Source organism: Prionailurus viverrinus, chromosome F1, assembly GCF_022837055.1.
Source record: "Prionailurus viverrinus isolate Anna chromosome F1, UM_Priviv_1.0, whole genome shotgun sequence".
Lineage (NCBI taxonomy): Eukaryota > Metazoa > Chordata > Mammalia > Carnivora > Felidae > Prionailurus > Prionailurus viverrinus.
In genome coordinates this window covers 2,836,711-2,854,695 of record NC_062577.1, presented here as the reverse complement: position 1 = coordinate 2,854,695, position 17,985 = coordinate 2,836,711, and the positions used below count along the sequence as shown (strand labels likewise).

The 17,985-nt window shown below is 40.0% G+C and overlaps 1 protein-coding gene across 4 annotated transcripts in view; it reads left to right on the top strand.

The window, feature by feature from the left end:
- The window catches only part of DESI2 (desumoylating isopeptidase 2), a 45,491-nt gene that overhangs the window by 17,283 nt on the left and 10,223 nt on the right, over nt 1-17,985 (top strand). For all 4 annotated transcript variants that reach the window (XM_047840602.1, XM_047840603.1, XM_047840601.1 and 1 more), the window contains exons 2-3: nt 13,764-13,836; nt 16,416-16,509. In XM_047840602.1, the coding sequence (XP_047696558.1) occupies nt 13,764-13,836; nt 16,416-16,509 (167 nt within the window). The remainder of the gene's footprint in view (nt 1-13,763; nt 13,837-16,415; nt 16,510-17,985) is intronic.

The window sequence follows — 17,985 nt, the reverse complement described above, 5'->3', positions numbered from 1 at the left end:
ATGATAATGGAATAGAATATGTAGTGTGCCATCTTTCTTACGGTATAAAGCAAATTAACAGATAGATCTGGATGCTTACGGTTTCATCTAGAAAAGATAGTAGTCTGTCTCAGTTCATTCAGTGGGTTTTTATTGACTCTGTTTTACGATTAGCCTGATGCTAAGGCTCTATAGATAGCATTTTAATATGATTTACTATTAAGTAGCATTTGCTGTAAGATTATCTAGGACTCAATCCAGTGGTACCAAAAAGACCTCCTGAGGTAGTCAAACAGTGTGAATGTCAAAGACGGCTTTATATGAGATGGCACTATGGGAATTACCCCAGTCTCCACTACTCGCGGTTTATTTTTAATTTTTAACTCAGTAAGTGAAAGGCCTTCTCTTTTCCCCTAAACACCTTTTTTATGGGAGTTAAGTAAAACACTTGCCTTAACCCACACGAACACGGGTTTTTTTTTTAGGGGAAACCGTCATACTTTATACTTAGGTCAGTTAATACTACCTTTTGAGGAAGTCAGGCCCAGCACCTAAGTGGTTATATTAAATGTTTTAAGTTCCAGACTAGGGAGATAGCATGTATCCTCACTGCTGCTTTCAAACAGGAAGCATAAAATTTTATTAAATTGATAAGTCAAATCACTGACTGAAATGAAGTTTAATGAAAGCTCTCTGTCAGAAGAATAACGTAACATTTTAATATAGGACTGTAATACACCACAGTCAATTCACTTCTGTAAATAGTGCTTTAAAGTAATAAATGGAAATGTTTAGGTCAGTGTTTTGCATTGAGGCAAGATGGAGCTCAAAAGTAATTGCAGTTATCGATGTATTTGTTGCCTTCCCACATATTTTAAGATGATAGGTTTCCTGTGAAGTGTTTCCTTTTACCTTTTATTATATTAATACTTAAAAAGCTTCGAAAAGCCCTCTACGCTTCCGTGGCGGTTGGTGTCGAAAGAGGTAAAGCTGGAATCCGTGCTCCTTCCTCGGCCCTCTTCTGTATGCTTGGGAAGCCCCAGGCCGTGATGGCCCAGTGCCGAAGTGACGTGTGGCTCTCCAGTTCCTCGCTCCTGTTCGTGACTGTAGGAGCGCCCTGTGACACCACTGGCGAACTTATGGAGACCTGTTCCTCAAACCTGTGCTCCTCCAGAGGATAAATGATCGCGTGCGGGGTTCTTAAAGCAGACTCAAATTAATTCTGCCGTTGTTTGCTATTCACTGTAATGAGTCACTGCTCCTGGGAATTTGACATCGGCTCCCAAAGATTCTTGAAAATTCCGAGATCTAGCAGATAGCTGGCACTGAGCTGCTTATTTACATGAGCGTACGGCCACTTCCCGGTAGGCAAGACGAAAGCATGAGGGAAGGGTCACATGGTCAGTAAACGTGTTTGCTACTCCTGACGCTTCCTGTTCCCCGGGCGGGTCAGGTAGCGCTCTGAGGACTTCACGTGGTGTATGCTGTCTATTAATAATCCCCATTTTATAAATAAGGACAGAGAAGATAGCGTCTTTTTTAGGTTACGCACCTAGCGAACAGTGAAGCCAGAGTTTGAACTGAGGCTTTCAGGCCCCAGCATCTGAATTGGAATCCAAACGCTCTTTGAGACCAACGGGGGACCTTGAAGAAGTTCTCATATACGTGCATCAGAAGAAACCAAAGCAAAGAGCTCTGGTCTCCTGACAGCCCAGTGTCTTTTCCACTATCATTCAGATTCTTCAGCCCGTGTGGGTTGTCGTACTTGGATCAACCTCTTTCTATCCAAGCGATATCTCTGTAGTCAAGTCAAGTGTAACAGAAGCCACGTCCTTGGGATCTAGCCCGGAATAAAGGAACACTGTGGGCTTTCCTGTTAGACCCGAAGGGAAGGAGCGCCCTGGATGAAGCCAGCTGACCAGGCGATACCCTCCATCCAGATGCCTTAAGTAGGTGGTTGATGGGGAGACACTGTGGTAACTTGCTGGTGTCGTGGTTCGAGAGAAGACTAATTCGTGGGAGCGTCTGGCAGCTTGACCGTTTTCCTTTGCGACAGAAACGTCTGATTTCTCATATGATCCACTGAGGGCCTCTCTTCCTCAGCACTGGGTGAATTGGGCACATAGCCAATTGTGGATGTGCCCCTGACGTTCTGTGTGTCCCTTCTCTCTGGCAGTGTGGCCTTTGTGTGATAAACTCTCTGTGACGGCCAGCCCCGGCGTCGGTCTGTAGAGCTCTGGGAGCGACCGTTCTCAAACTAGTCCCCTGAATGCTAGTTGTACTCTTACACTTGAACCAAGCTCTTAGGAGTAAAAGTGGTCTTTTCCAGTTGTGATGAACGGCTTTTGGGTGAAACACTTCTGGGTTATCCATCTTTCCCAAGTACGTGACTGTAAACCTTGGCACCTGCAACTGTTTAGACAACAAAATCCGGGAAGACGTATCCGGCAGAAATTAACAGAAGTCTTGCGTACATCCAGCCATATCTAACTCAGCAGCTTGTTTTGTTTGTTTGTTTTTCGTGGACGTGTGTTCTTGGCTGGGAGCTCATGTTGTGTATTTTTTGTTTCTTTTGGAAAATGTCAGTGTTTTATGGTGTTCTACAAAAGCAAGAATTTCCATAGCAGGTTTGAGAAGCTCTGTTAAAGCTCTGTGGGGAGATAAAGTAAACACAAAGGATGGAAACCATGTCAGAGAAGGACTGAGAAACCCTACTGTTAATTTCAAAAATCTTGGACTTGGGGGAGGATAGTGGTTAAATCACGGTAGGGAAGTTTTGCAACTGAAGTCATTCAGGAAAAGGCTCAGCTGTCATATAGTTTTTTGTTTTGTTTACGCTTATCTTATTAAACCCCCACTTAAAACAGGCACCATCCATGTCGTCTGCAAAGCCTTGGCAGGACTTTGAGGGCGAAGGACTCGACAAGGCATGCTGACCTTGAAGGCATGTTGACCTGTCTTCCACAGGCAGCCGGCCCGGTTTTTAAAGATGGAGCCTCTCAGGCCTGTGCTCTAATAATAGAGCCAGGAAGCCCAATGAGAACAGACTCATTTGGAGGGCATCTCTCTCTATGACCGACCCCCCCCCCCCCCCCCCCCCCCCCCCGCCACGGAAGCCTTCCCCTCTTTCCTTCTGAATTCATTCAGGGAAAAAAAAAAAAAATTACACCAAAGAAAAACATCTAATCTCCTTCATCATGTAAATTCTAAGAATTTTGGCAGTAATATGCTGCTGTTCATATGTTCATTCTGGTCGCTGACCAGAATATATGTATTTAGAGTTGCTTTTTGTCTGTTCGTTTTTTTTTTTTTTTTTAATGTTTATTTATTTTTGAGACAGAGGGAGACAGCGCACGAGTGAGGGAGGGGCAGAGAGAGAGGGAGACACAGAATCTGAAACAGGCTCCAGGCTCCAAGCTGTCAGCACAGATGCGGGGCTTGAACCCATGAACCGTGAGATCATGACCTGAGCCGAAGTCAGACGCTTAACCAACTGAGCCACCCAGGCGCCCCATCTTTTTGTCTGTTCTTGATGTGTTATTTGTTTATAGCCTGGCTTCTATGTGATTTTTGAAGGCAGCTGTCCGAAATTTGAGAAGTAACCTATTTAAAGGCTTTTGACTGGGGATAAGAGTTCAAGAACTAATTGGACCACCTTTTGTGTCATTAGAAAATGTTTTACAGGGATGCCTGGGTGGCTCCATCGGTCAAGCATCCAACTTCAGCTCAGGTCATGATCTCATGGTTTGGGGGTTCAAGCCCCATGTCAGGCTCTGTGCTGACAGCTCGGAGCCTGGAGCCTGCTTCAGATTCTGTGTCTCCCTCTCTCTCTGCCCCTCCCCCTCTTGTGCTCTCTCTGTCTCTAAAATAAATAAACATGAAAATTTTTTTTTAAAGAAAATGTTTTACAGTAGCTTGTATATTTTTCATTGTTTTTGTTTTGGTCGAAAGCCCCACGGTCATGATCTGCATATTTTATTTCACTCAGATTGAAGTTTACATTGGACCATTTGTTAGAGTAAGCACAGGGAAATGGAAACTTTTTTTTTCTTCATGAATTTTTTTTGGTTTTCATTTTGCTAACAGTGGGAAAACTTTCCTATAATGCCAAATTTCCTTATTTTTTTTTTTTCCAAAGGAACTAAGTATGTATTGTATTCAAAGGAAAATTTGTCCTTGGGGGACACTTGGTATTTATAGAACAGTTTTTAAGTTTGCCGACTACAAAATGACAGGCTCTTCTGCCGTTCATCTGCAGTTCATAGATCCTTTATTGCTGTTCTTCATGTTTTTTGAACCGTTTTCTTGAGATATAATTCACATGCCATCCAGGTCACCCTTTGTGTGCAGTTCAGTGGATTTTAGTGTGTTCACAGAATCCTACAGTCATCATCACACTCCATGTTAAAAATTTGTCTTCACCCTGAAAAGAAACCCCATCCCATTAGCAAACACTTCCATTTCCCTGCAGACCTCCCAGCCGAAAGTAACCACTGCTATACTTTGTTTTCTTAAGTTACCTGTTCCGGGCATTTCGTGTAAATGAAATCATACGCTGTGTGGTCTTTCCTGACGTGGCATAATGTTTTCACGGTCCGTTCATGTTGTCCCCTGCATCAGTACTCCATTCCCTTTTGTTGAGAAGTGGTGTTACATTGTATACATATATCACGTTTCATTCATTCATCGGTTGATGGACATTTCGATTGTTCCTGGTTTTTGGTTATCGTTAAGTAATACTGCTATGAATGTTGATTACAAGTTTTCATGTCACTGTGTATTTTCAGTTTCTCTTGGTGTAAACCCAGGAGTGAAATTGTTGGCTCATAGAGTAACCCTAGGTGTAATATTTTGAGGAAATGCCAAACTTTCCCAAAACTGCCATGCCATTTTGAATTCCCGTCAGCAGCGTATGAGGATTTGTTTCCCCACATCCTTGTCAGCTTGTGTTTGTCTTTTTGATTATTGTCATTGAAGTGGGCGTGAAGTGGTATTTAATGGTGTTGACTTGTGTACCTTCTTTAGAGAAATGCCTGTTTAGATCCTTTGCCCATTTTTTAAATTGGATTATACGTCCTGTTCTTGAATTCTAAAAGCTCTTTATATATTCTGGATATACATGCCTTACCGAATATGTGATTTGCCACTATTTTCTCCCATTCTGTGGGTTGCCCTTTTACTTCTTTATAGTGCCCTTTGAACTTTGAACATACAAGGTCTGAGTTTTTGTGAATCTGATTTATTCTGCTTTTTTCTTTTGTTGCTCGTGCTTTTGGTGTCACAACTATGAAGCCGTTGTCTAATATAAGATCATGAAGATACACTTTTGTTATTCCAAAGGTTTTATAGTTTGCTACTCTTACATGTAGGTCTTTGATCTATTTTGAGTTAATTTTTGTATATGGTGTAAGGTGGGGGTCCTGCTTCATTCATTTGCATGTGGATGTCCAGTTCGAGTTTCTTTCTTTCTTTCCTTTTTTTTTTTTAATTTTTTTGTTTATTTTTGAGGGAGAGAGAGCATGAGCGAGCACGAGCAGGGGAGAGGCAGAGAGAGAGACACAGAATCCAAAGCAGGCTCCAGGCTCTGAGCTGTCAGCACAGAGCCTGACGCGGGGCTTAAACTCCAGAACTTGGAGATCATGACCTTGAGCTGAAGTCAGACACTGAACCCCCTGGGCCACCAGGCACCCTATTTGGCTTCATTTTTTAAAAGAACTTTCTTTCCGTCATTGAACTGTCTCAGCACCCTTGTCAAGGATCAGTTAATCATACATGTAAGAGTTTATTTCTAAACTGACTTCTTCTCCATTGATCTGTATGTCTGCAGTTACTATAGCTCAATTCTAAGTTTTAAAGTCAAGAAGTGTCAGTCTTCAGACTTTTTCAAGATTGTTTTGGATATTAGACTTCAAGCATTATCTTACCAATTTCTGCAACAACGACAAAAAATTGAGATTGCAGTGATTGCACGGGTAAACTTGGGGAAGATTGCCATCTTAACAATATTAAGTTTTCTATTCTGTGAGCATGGAAAGTCTTTCCATTTATTTAGGTATTTAATAATGTTTTATCGTTTTCAGATACAGAGTTACATTTTTTTGTTAAATTTATCCCTAAATATTTTTTGCTGTAACTGTAAATGGAATTTTCTTAGTTTCATCATTGCTAGGATGCAGAAATACAGTTGATGTTTGTATATTAATCTTGTGCCTTACAATCTTGCTGAACTTGTTTATTAGTGTTAATAGATTTTTAGTGGATTTCTTAAGATTTTTATATGCAAGAGTACGTCATCTGCAAATAGAGATAATTTTACCTCTTTTTTTCCAATCTGGGTGTCTTTTATTTCTTTTTCTTCTGCAATTGCCCTGGCTGGAATTTCCAGTACAGTCTCTTGGAAGGGGCAAGAGCAGACATTGCTGTTTTGTTCCTGATCTCAAAGGGAAAGAAAGCCTAAAGTGTTTCACCATTAAGTATGATGCCAGCTGTGGCTTTTCATAGATGCCTTTTATCAGACTGGGGAAGTTTCCTTATATTCCTAGTTTGTTGAGTGTTTTTATCCTGAAAGAGTGTTGGATTTTGTTAAGTGCTTATGTGCATCTAATGAGATGATTGTGTGGGGCTTGCCCTTTATTCTGTTGGTATGGTTTAGTACATTAATTTGTTGAATATTAAACCCACTTTACATTCCTGGAAGAGATCTCACTTGGTCACAGTGTATAGCCCTTTTTTATATGTTGCTGGAGCCAATTTGCTAGTATTTGGTTGAAGATTTTTGAGTCTGTGTTTATAAGAGATGTTGGTCTGTAGTTTTCTCGTGAGGTCTTTGTGTTTGGTGTCAAGTTCATTGTGGCCTCGTAGAATAAATTGGGAAATGTTCCCTTTTCTTTCTTCGGGAGTAGTTTGTGAAGAATTGGTACTAGATTCTTAAGTATTTGGTGGAATTCACCAAAATCATCTGGGTATAGTCTTTTTATTCATGGGTAGTTTAAATTACTATTCTCTCTCTCTCTCTCTCTCTCCATTCTCATTTGTTATAAATCTAGTCAGATTTTTTTATTTCTTCTTGAGTCAGTTTTGGTAGTTTGTGTCTTTTCAGGAATTTGTTCGTTCTGTCTCAGTTGGTGTACGGTTGTTCATAGCATTCCGTGTAATCCTTTTTATTTCTGTAAGGCCAGTAAAGAGATCTAGTCATAGATTTCCAACTAGTAAAGAGTTACTTTAATCTCACAAAGAAATTAACTCTTAAACTTGGGGGCTTTCTAGGTATAGAAACTACAAAGAAACATGAGAGTCAAAGTACTGTCGAGTCTCCCATTGTTATTGCTAACAGTGAATAAACAGCCTCAACTTTAATGCCTGCCCAGCACAGAATATTGAGACACAGCCTTTGAGAAAAAAAATGATGTTAGGAGGGGGTAAGCTTCTGCTGTTTAATACTGCCCAAAGGAATGTCTCTGGGTTAAGACCTCCTCTTCCTGGCAGCTTGTAGGCTTCAAAACCTTGAACAAAAACACTTGACCTGATGGTCCAACTTTCCATCCGAGAGTGGAGGTGAATGCTACCAAGTGTTCATTTGCCATTGTCGTGTGTCAGCAATTCATTAGAAACGTTATGGAGATCAGATCTCCTTAGAGTGAACTCCAAGGGACTGGCCAGATGTTTGGATAGGACGTTTCTCTCTCATTTTTATGTTTCTCTCATTTTACAGATCTTCCAACTCTAAAAATGCATCAAAACGTACACATTTTTCTTTTGTAGAATGTAAAGTCTCAAATGCAGGGACATTTCCGACTCTAAAGCAATAGAGTACCTACCCAGGCAACTTAAAGGAGTTCTAAGCATCGGAGAGGTTATTTTCAGTCGTGAAAGGGCAGAAAATAAAAGATCTGAGTTCAAGATCCCCACCCTGGCAAGTGCATTCCCCTCCTTGCCCTCCCTGTCTTAACTCCTGGCCAGAAGTCTCCGTTTGTGTATGATTTTTATTTTTGTGAAAGCCTTTCCGTTAATAAAGCATTTAGATTCCCATTATAGAAATTTATTATAAAAGCACTTTTGGAAAAAGCTATTTACTGCTCACCTAAAAGATAAATTGTTAAAGTTAAGCGATACTAGACATTAAATGGAAATAAATGTTTCGTTTCCTAAGAGTGTAAACCCTTTTGAGTTATCGCAGACAAACCATTTTGGATATATCTCTGTGGAGAATATTCTATATTTTGAAAGAGAAGCTACTCTATAAAAAGAGAAAAGGTCACATTTAAAGCGGAGCTGTCTGCTTCCAGAACAAAAGCCTGTCGGTGCTGTTGTTAAGGAAATCAACAGTACACAGACCAAATTATTGGTTCCAAACAGCATAAACAATGGAATTTTTCAAATGGAAAAGGCAGTTTAAGTCTTAGAGAAAAGGAAACCAGCCAGTGACTGCAAAAGCCTAGCAAAAACTGTGTGCAGGCTAGCTGATCCCCTTGTGGTGTTTTCTACTCTTTCTCTGAAAAGGGAGAGAAAGGAGGAGGATAGCAAGAAAAATGGAAAAAGCCTCTCTTCTCTTGTAAGGAGGCGAGAACCAGATCATTTTCTTTAGTTCCCCCTAACTTTTTATTTTGAAAATGTTTATGGCTTCAGAGAAGGAAAACTGGAAAGAAGAGTGGTCTGTATACTCTTCACCTGGAGTCACCAATTTTTAACCACGTTTGCTTTCTCAGACCCTCTCTCACACATACACATACCCGCATTCACACCCACACAGAGTTAAGTCACAAACATTATAGCATTTCATCTCAAAATACTTGAACATGCATTTCCTACCTAACAGGGCATTCTCTCTACCTAACCACAGTACTGTTACGACACCCAAGAATTTTCCCATTCGTTATTATTTCCCCTAATAAAGTCTTGGGGAAGAAGACGGGGGTTTAATGTAAGATGCAGTCAGGGTTCCTTCGTTGCCTTTAGTTGTCGTATCTTTTTCATCTTCTTTAAAGAGTAATAACCACTCTTCTTTTGACTTTTATGTCACTATTTTTGAAAAGACCAGGTTACTTATAGAATATCCCGTAGTCCAGGCTTACTGATTTTTTTCCTTAAGGAAGCATACGATATGTTAAACATATCTTGACAAAACCAGCAAAGAAAATGTTGTGGCCTTTCTATTTTATCACATCAGGAGGCATGTAACATCGGTGTGTCCAGCTGTTGGTGATTCTGTTCAATGACCCACATAAGATATTCACCATATTTTTTTTCATATTGTCAAAGGTGTCTTTCTTTTTCTTATAATTCAGAGAAATGTGGGGTACGATACTTTGAGGCCCGGTAAACCTCGTTCTCCACCAACCTCCTCCTTTTTCTCCAAAATCAGGAAGAAAACAAGGATGCCCACTCTCCCCACTTTTATTCAGCATATAACTGGAATTAGGCAAGAAAAATAAATAAAAGGCATACAAATTGGAAAGAAAGAAGTTAAACGGCCGCTATTACGGATGACGTGATACCATATATAGAAATTGTTAGGACTAATAAAAAACTCAGGTTGCGGGATACAAAATTAATATGTAAAAATCAGTTGTGTTTCTGTATACTGGTAACAGACTTGTCAGAAGAAAAAATCAAGAAAGCGTCCCATTTACAGTTGAATCAAAAAGAGTAAAATACCTAGGAATAAATTTAGTCAAAGAGGTGAAAGACCTATATACTGAAAACTATAATACATTCATGAAAAAAATTGGAGACAAGTAAAAAGCAAAGATATTTCGTCCTCAAGGACTGAAAAAATTAATAGTGTTAAGATGTCCATGCTATCCAAAGCAATCTACAGATTCAGTGCAGTCCCTGTTAAAATTCCAGTGGCATTGTCCACAGAACTAGAAATAATTCTAAACAGATTTTAGACCTGAGTAACCAATTTTGACAAAGAAGAACAAAGCTGGGGGCTATCACACTCCCTGATTTCAAATACTACAAAGCTCTAGTAATCAAAACAGTATGATATTGGCATAAAAACAGACAGATACATCAGTAGAAAGGAGTAGAAAGCATGGAAATAAACCCGTGCATTTTTTGGTCAGTTGATTTACCACAAAGGAGGCAAGAATAGAGTATAGGGAAAGGGCAGTGTCTTTAATAAATGGTGCTGGGAAAACCAGACAGCTCCGTGCAGAAGGATGAAGCTGCGCACTGTTTTACACCATATACAAAATCAGTTCAAAATGGGTTAAAGGCTTGAATGTAAAACCTAAAATTATGAAACTCCTAGAAGACATAGGCGGTGATAAGCTCTTTGATACTGGTCTTACCAATGTTTTTTTTGGATCTGACTCCAAAGGCAAGGGCAACAAAAGCAAAAATAAACAAATGGAACTACATCAAACTAAAAAGCTTCTGTGCAGTAAAGGAAATGATCAGCAACATGAAAAGGCAACCCGCTGAGTGGGCGAAATATATGTAAAGAACTGACACAACCCAGTAGCAAAAAACAGTCTGATTAAAAAATGGGGAGATGACTTGAATAGATGTTTCTCCAGAGACGTACAGGTACATGAAAAGATGTTCAACATCACCAATCATCAGGGAAAACACAAATCAAAACTACAATGAAATCTCACCTTACACCTGTCAGAATGGCTGTTACCTGACAAGGTATTTCTTCTGACAAGAAATAACAGAATATGGAGAAAAGGGAGCCCTCCTGCATTATCGGTAGGACTGTAAATTAGTGCCGCCACCATGGAAAATAGTATGTAGACTCGTCAATAAATTAAAACATGAGCAACTTTATAAGCCAGCAATTCCAGTACTCTGGGTATCTATCCAAAGAAAATGAAAACACTAATCCAGAAAGATACGTGCATTCCTGTGTTCATTGCAGATTTATTTACGGTAACCAAGATGATGGAAGCAACCTAGTTGTGCATCTGTGAATGAACAGCTAAAGCAAATGTGGTTGATTGACTGATTGAGAACTCAGCCATATGAGTAGTATAGCATGTAAATATTACTCAGCCATAAAAAAGAATGAAGTCTTACTATTTGCAGCACGGATGAACCTTGAGTGTATTAGAAGTGAAATAACGCAGACGCAGACGGAGAGAGACAAATACTGCCAGCTTTCACTTATGTGTGAAATCTACAAAACAAAACAACAAAAACCCAGACTTACGGAGAACAGGGTGGTGGTTGCCAGAGGGGAGGGTCTTTGGGAAAGGGAGGGCAAAATGGGAGAAGAGGAGTAAGGAGTGCATACTTCAAGTTATAAAATAAATAGCTCCCTGGGATGTATTGTACATCAATAACATTGTAAGGTGAAAGAGGGGAACCAGACTTACTAGGGGGACCATGTCACAGTGTGTGTAAATATCAAATCGCTGTGTTACACAGCTGAAACTCGTGTAACATTGTCAATGACACCTCAATAACTGTCTTCAAATGTTTAGGTAAAAATGAAAGTATCCCTTTATACTGCACCCCCCGCCCCTGCTGTAGCTACGCCCCTTTCCCAAACTGTGAACAGAGATTGAACTGTATCCTTCAAACTTTCTTTTGCTGTAGTTGATGGCAGTTTTGTTGTATTTTTTCCATATTTAGCGTGTAAACATGCGCGAAGGGCGTATTTATTTATTTTGCAAATAATGTGACCATGCTACAGATAACACATCGTGACTTGGTGTTTTACTTTATGTGTCTTTTTATGTCCCTTTGTACTGAGTTACCTCACTCTTAGGAGCTGTATGATAGTTTATACTACGGATTTACCGTAACTGGTATTTATGTTGTTTCTAGGTTTTCAGTATTCTAGACAGCTGCAGTGAATATCCTGGAGTATGTCTCTGCATATGTTCAAGTATTTCTATAGAATAGATTTCCAAGAGGTAGAATGGTTAATTAACTGTCATTGATTCACACTTCTGCAGTAGCTTCCTCACACCCTTACCAACACCGGCAATATTTAGCAATATTTTTTATATTTGCCAATCTGATGGGTTAAGAAAAGAATGGTAGCTTACTGTTTTCATCAATATTTTTTTGTTTTCTAGTGAGAATGTTCATTCATGTTTGTTAGCCACTGATTTCTACTGTGATTTCTCACTTGTCCATGGGGGTTATTTTTTTAATGGAGCTTTCGTACACTGTATCCTTTGTGGTCTGAATTTCTGCTACCTAAACTCTGGAATTACGTAGATTTGATAAAGTCTTGAGAAATCCCTTCCTATATGTACCCTCACTGCTGTATCCAAAATCAAACTGATTCAGATGACGACGTTCCTGACTTGCTGTCAAAACTCAGGAACCAAAGAGAATCTTTCAGAGAGGAAGACGCAGCTCATTCTAACCTTTGCTATGGAGTGTTACGAATTTGCCCCCCTGTGTGTGGTTTATCTTTTGATGTCATTCATGCGGTTTTACCCAATAAAAAGTTGGAAATGTTTGTCGAACGTCTGTGGTTTTCCGGTGTAAGTTCTAAGTTTTGCTTTTATCTAGGTCATCTTTTCTCAGTTAAGATTTTTTTTCAATCTATTTTATTTTCTTCTCTATGGTTATTTTTAGGCACACTGGAATTCTTAGGTACATGAAGTGTATCTTTATGCATAATGTATTTTGTCAACACATTTTTAATAGTTCATCCTTTATCGTTAATCATAAACACCAACTTTATCATACACCAGATTCTTATGTACGCAAGGATCTTGTTCTAAAGCAGTTTAATGAATGTATCAATATCTAGATAAGAAAGTTCCTTATTCTTTTTCAAATATCCCTTGCTTATTACTGCTTCGTTTTTCTTCCGGGTACATTTTAAGACAAAATAAATCGATTTTGCCCATTTATGCTTCCTGCGGCAATGTATGTGAATGTGCGCTCCCCTGGGTCTGGGAGAAACTGGTTAGGGGTCTGGAACCAAGGGTAAAACTTGAATAAACCCAGAAAAATTAAAGACAAATTATCCTCTAAACCTGGAAGAAATCTAATGGGTTTGTAACACTGTTAAGTGCCGCCTAAGTGTTTGTTTAATGAGCTCTTGACTCATCGATTCTTCTAGGTAGACCCTTTCCAGTCCTTGTGCTTCTCCGCGGTCACCCCCAGCATTCACATCACGATGCTGGTGCACTCCCTTCACTCTTCCAGACATTTCTCCCCATCCCCCTATGCCCCATCCCATCCCCCACCCCCCCACCCCCCACTTTCTATCCGAGGAAATTTCATTGGTTCCTAAAAACCCAGTTCAGATACTACCTTTTCTGGGAATGTTTTCTTCCTGCCGACGGTAAGAAGGTTGTGGGAGCCTTTGTGCCTCTTCTTATTTGTTCCTATATTATCATTATCCAGCTTCGGACTGAGCCAGGACAGAAATGCCATATGGGTGTTTTTCAAGTGTTTTTGAAAACTAGTAAGACATCTCCCGGTCTTCAGGGAGCTCACCAGAGAATGGAAGGAAAAGCTGAAGCTAGAAGAAAAATAGATGTGAAAGCATAAATTATATGTGATTTTTTTTTTTTTTTTAAGTCACAGGAGAGCTTTTATATTCGTTTTTCCCCCCAACCTGACCAGGTTTAGGTCTTATGGTTTACGCTCTAAGCCTTTGCAAATGGAGGCATTCATAGTACCAGCAGAGGTGCAGAGATTGGACCATCCTTTATCACGGCGTTTGGAGGCCAGAAGGAAAAATACTGAGAAATGGACTTAGAAAGACCTAGATGTTCCGTGAAGGACTTAGGGGTCATAATTGCTATCGTGTGGCGCTGTGTTTTAAACGAACAGATATTCTGAATCTCTCCTTTTTTTCCTAGTACTGGATGAATGAATACACCTCGTCCATCGGAATTGGAGTTTTTCATTCAGGAATTGAAGTATACGGCAGAGGTACGTGTACCCACCGTGTGAACAGGCTTTCTGAAGACTGTTTTCTCTTAAAGCGCTTGCAAAATCATCACTATAGGTCCTCCTCTTTTTTTGCAACTGCTTCCATACATTACTGCAGAAAGTAGAAGAAAATATCTCCACATTTTGTACTGCAGTCTGAGAAAATGCCCAGAGTTGAATGCATTTGAGGAGAAAGTACTCAAGTTCATGAACATAACGTTCGTTGAGTTATCTTTTCTCCCAAATACAGCGGCTTAAAAAGCAGTTGCTTCTTGGATTATTTCACCGCCACAGTTTTGCTCTGACAAATACTGGAGTTCCTAAGAAGCCTTGTGCTTTGAAAAACCGTCATTCTGGTTGGAAGAGTATTGGTGCTAGAGTGTCATACTTGAAATACCAATTTCCTGAGGGAATTTCAGTATTAAATTTTGTTTTTGGAGACTTGCAAGTGTGTAGTTATAAGGTTGGAAAATATCACTGAGCAAATCCTGCCCCTGGTTCCATCTAGCTTTTTGCTCAAGAATGATGGCCTTTGTCATTAGCCCAAGCCCTTTTATTCTTCATTGCCCTTAATTATGATAAATATGACAGGAGCCACTCAAACCAAGCAGCTTTGTTTTTAACAGCTTTTTCCTTTGTTCTAATTCCCGCTGCTGGTGCAGGATAATATCCTCCAGGTCAAGCTGTAAGCAGTAATGATCTGCATAAGACGGATCACATTTCCAGTTTCGTCGGGGTTGTAAAAATACATTATTTTGAATCCTAAACTCACCCCGTAGCAGAAATGTCTGTCACGTGCTTCAGTCAGGCGGCCTTTGTGCGGGCCCTGAGAATATGCGTTGCAGTCCACCCAGAGTTCCCCGTGAAGACCGCATCCCTGCTGTAGCTGGTGCAAGGAAGAGGCTCCATTACCTACCTGGGTCGGTGTGGTGCTTCTCCTGTCCCTTTCTTACATTCCACACCAGCCGCTTCTGGGTGCAGCGTAGTGTATCACACGTTCGCTATAAAGATGTGCCATTTAAGCTCCATGTGAGTTGGAAGCATGCACTGTCTGTCTGTTTCCCAGATAATCCCCAAAAGCAAGGAGGCTCTTGCCCAAAGAGTCAGCGGTCACTACGTGTTATTGCGGGTGGCCTCGTCATCTGTGGGTTTGCACCCTTGTTTGACTTGGCTTTTGCCAGAGTTGCGTGTTTCCCCTTGAACTGAATCTCTGGTGTTATAGTTTTCTAAGTGCTACCAAGTTGTGAACCGCTTGATCCCGTTGCTGTGAAGTAGAGAAAGACATGTGGGCCTGTGGCGCTTTCTCCATTTTCCAAGCGAAGAAACCAAAGCTCAGATCAGCTGGAAGTCAGATCAGATCAGCTGCTAATAGTTCTTAGAACTAGGACTTGAACCCAGGTGTTCTTACGTGCCAGTCATTATTCTGTTACCTGTCTAATCATTGCGCCCCTCCACCAAATGATTCAGGAGTCTTCAGAAACATGGTTCGAAACATGTTCGTATAAGTTTAGCAAAGCTAAGGTCAGATATCTTCCTGAAAGTAAATGACGCTTCTTGAACAGATGAATAAATGGCTCTGTGACTTTCCTTAATGGACTTGAGGAAGTTAAAAATCTAAACATAATCTTTCCATATCCAACCTGATTATCGACAAGGTTTATTATAAAGTCCTATCGTTAAGATAAGTTTTAATGTGTATTTCAGAACTGAATGCCAAACACTTTCTTATCCAGACTTTTGCTTTTTTTCTGGAAGGTCTGAATCAAAAGTAAACTTGGTATGTGCCTTGTTCTCACCCATGCTTTGTTCTAAGACCTTTCACGATTAGATTTAATAAATTTTAAGAGATGAGATTAATTTAAACGTTTGTAATTTTTTAAGTAAGTCCACTAAGATTTGCCACTTAAATATCTAAATATCTCATACCAGAAATTTGAATTCCTTCCTTCTCCGCTTCTGTTCTGGATGAGAGTTTATATCCCATGATCCTTCAGTACAAGTAGTTCCCGCAGAGCTGAAAGATCTTCCGCGAGAGTGTGTGTGGAGAGGTGTATACGTTAACTCGGCAGCTTGCTTGTTTTCTTGAATGAGGGGGATTGAATTCAGTTTTCCAGGTTTGGTAATGTTTCATTATTCAAAGATAAACCAAGAGCCTTCAACCCATGAGCCATGAAAGCTCATTACTGTTAGTCAGTTTCTCCAGTAAAGTGTTGAGTTTGAAATTTGATGCCTTCAATTTGGAAAGTGGCAAAGTGCAGAACTGACCGCCCATGTCTTTTGGCACGACACATGGGCAGAGAGACCATGGTCACCTGCAATAGTCACCCTCCTCCTGCCAACGAGAGGGGACGAGTCAGGGTCACCTTTGAGTGTCTTTCGTTTACCAGAATCAGGCCTTTTGTATCGACTGTTGTTACACGTAACAGCTAAACGAGACTGAGATATTTGTGAAAGCATTGATAAACTGGAAAATATTTAGATGGTGTCGTTATTATCCTCATCATTTATTAAAGCTAATTCAGCATTCTGGTTAAGTTTTGTGTGATAAATACTAAAAATCATGAGTTTTCTCTTTTCAGAATTTGCTTATGGTGGCCATCCTTACCCCTTTTCTGGAATATTTGAAATTTCCCCAGGAAATGCTTCTGAACTAGGAGAAACATTTAAATTTAAGTAAGTAGGGAGGATAATTTTTATTACACTGTCTTAGGTGCCAAAGCTTGTTTTCAGGCCTATGGAAGTCACTCTGTAGACTAAAATCTAGGAAGTTAAAATGTTTCTTTAACGCTGTTTTAGTTGCTGACATTTATTTTAAAGTCGAACCTATCGGAGTTTGTGTAAAGATGAGAATCGGCCAGATGAAGTGCCTGAAATAACCTAGTCTTTTGCTTTTTTTCAGGACCCACGTGAGTTATTTTGTGTACTTTAGAAATGTTCTTACTTTAGTATGTAACTTGGATTCTGCCTTAGAAAACGTGTGTATGTGAGTGATAGCTTCCCCCTCAGACTCCCGTGCAGAGAGATGGAAGAAAGGGTCGCTGTGACCTACCTGACACTATTAGAAACCTCTTTTCTCTCCTGGCGAGTGCAAGCACAGCATACAAAGATGTAGAATCGCTGTGTTGTACATCTGAAACTAACGTAACGTTGCGTGTCAACTGTACTCCAAACAAATGAAAATTTTTTTCATAAAATGCATGAAGAGAAAAAGAAATGGTAGGATTTTTTTTTTTTTGTAATCTTTTCATTTTTCCCAATGAAAGGGATACTGTTGATACATTTGAAATACCCGAACAGTTGATTAGCTGAGAAGCTATTGTTAAGGTGCATGCAGTACGCCTATCAAGAAACCAAAATACTCTGGACCTTACCGAGAATTTGAATGCTTAATGATCCAAATTCCCATTTCTTAGTTAAGGTTTGTATGTGAAGAGATACTTAGAACCTTAGTTTCAAGGAGCTCTAAAGAACCTTCTGGGCCTATAATCATTAACTTGCCAAGTGGAAAATAGCGAAATGAGGTTGTTAACATTGAAATTCAGGGTAGAGCTACTACCCATGTCGATCACTACTAAGTTCATGGTTCTCCCAGCCTGTCACTGATTTGCTCTAGTGCCGTCCTGAGTCTGTTCCTCAGGTGTCCCTTTTGGCAGGACTGCTAGATGAAAGGGTTTTCTAGGTATTTGTAGTTTTCTTGGATGCCTAATTTGTATCTGACTTAACTTCTGCTTTCTGTTGGATATCATGTCTGTCTTTTCCAGGGTGGGGGTTGGGTGGAGGGTGTTTGGTTTTTAATTTGGGGGTTGGTTGGTTGGTTGGTTGGTTTTTATAATGCTGTTAAAAAAAAAAAAAAAACAAAACTGTAGTTGTCTGGTAGTTTGTGTCTCCGTGGCACAGAAGCCAGTAACATAAAAGACTATTTCTGAATGAGATTATGGCCAGCTCTTCACTGGCCAGTATAATTGAGCAGGAATATTTGCAGCATGATTTGGGTCTGCAGTAACCTGGCTGCTTCCACGGTGCTTGTAAAAATAACGGGACTGTGCGTTTTCAGTATATGACACACTGCTTCCTAAAGAAAATGACCAAGTTTGCATTGGTATGATTTAGAAGTAACAGACTTAAGAGTTTATGGTAGAAATGCAAAAG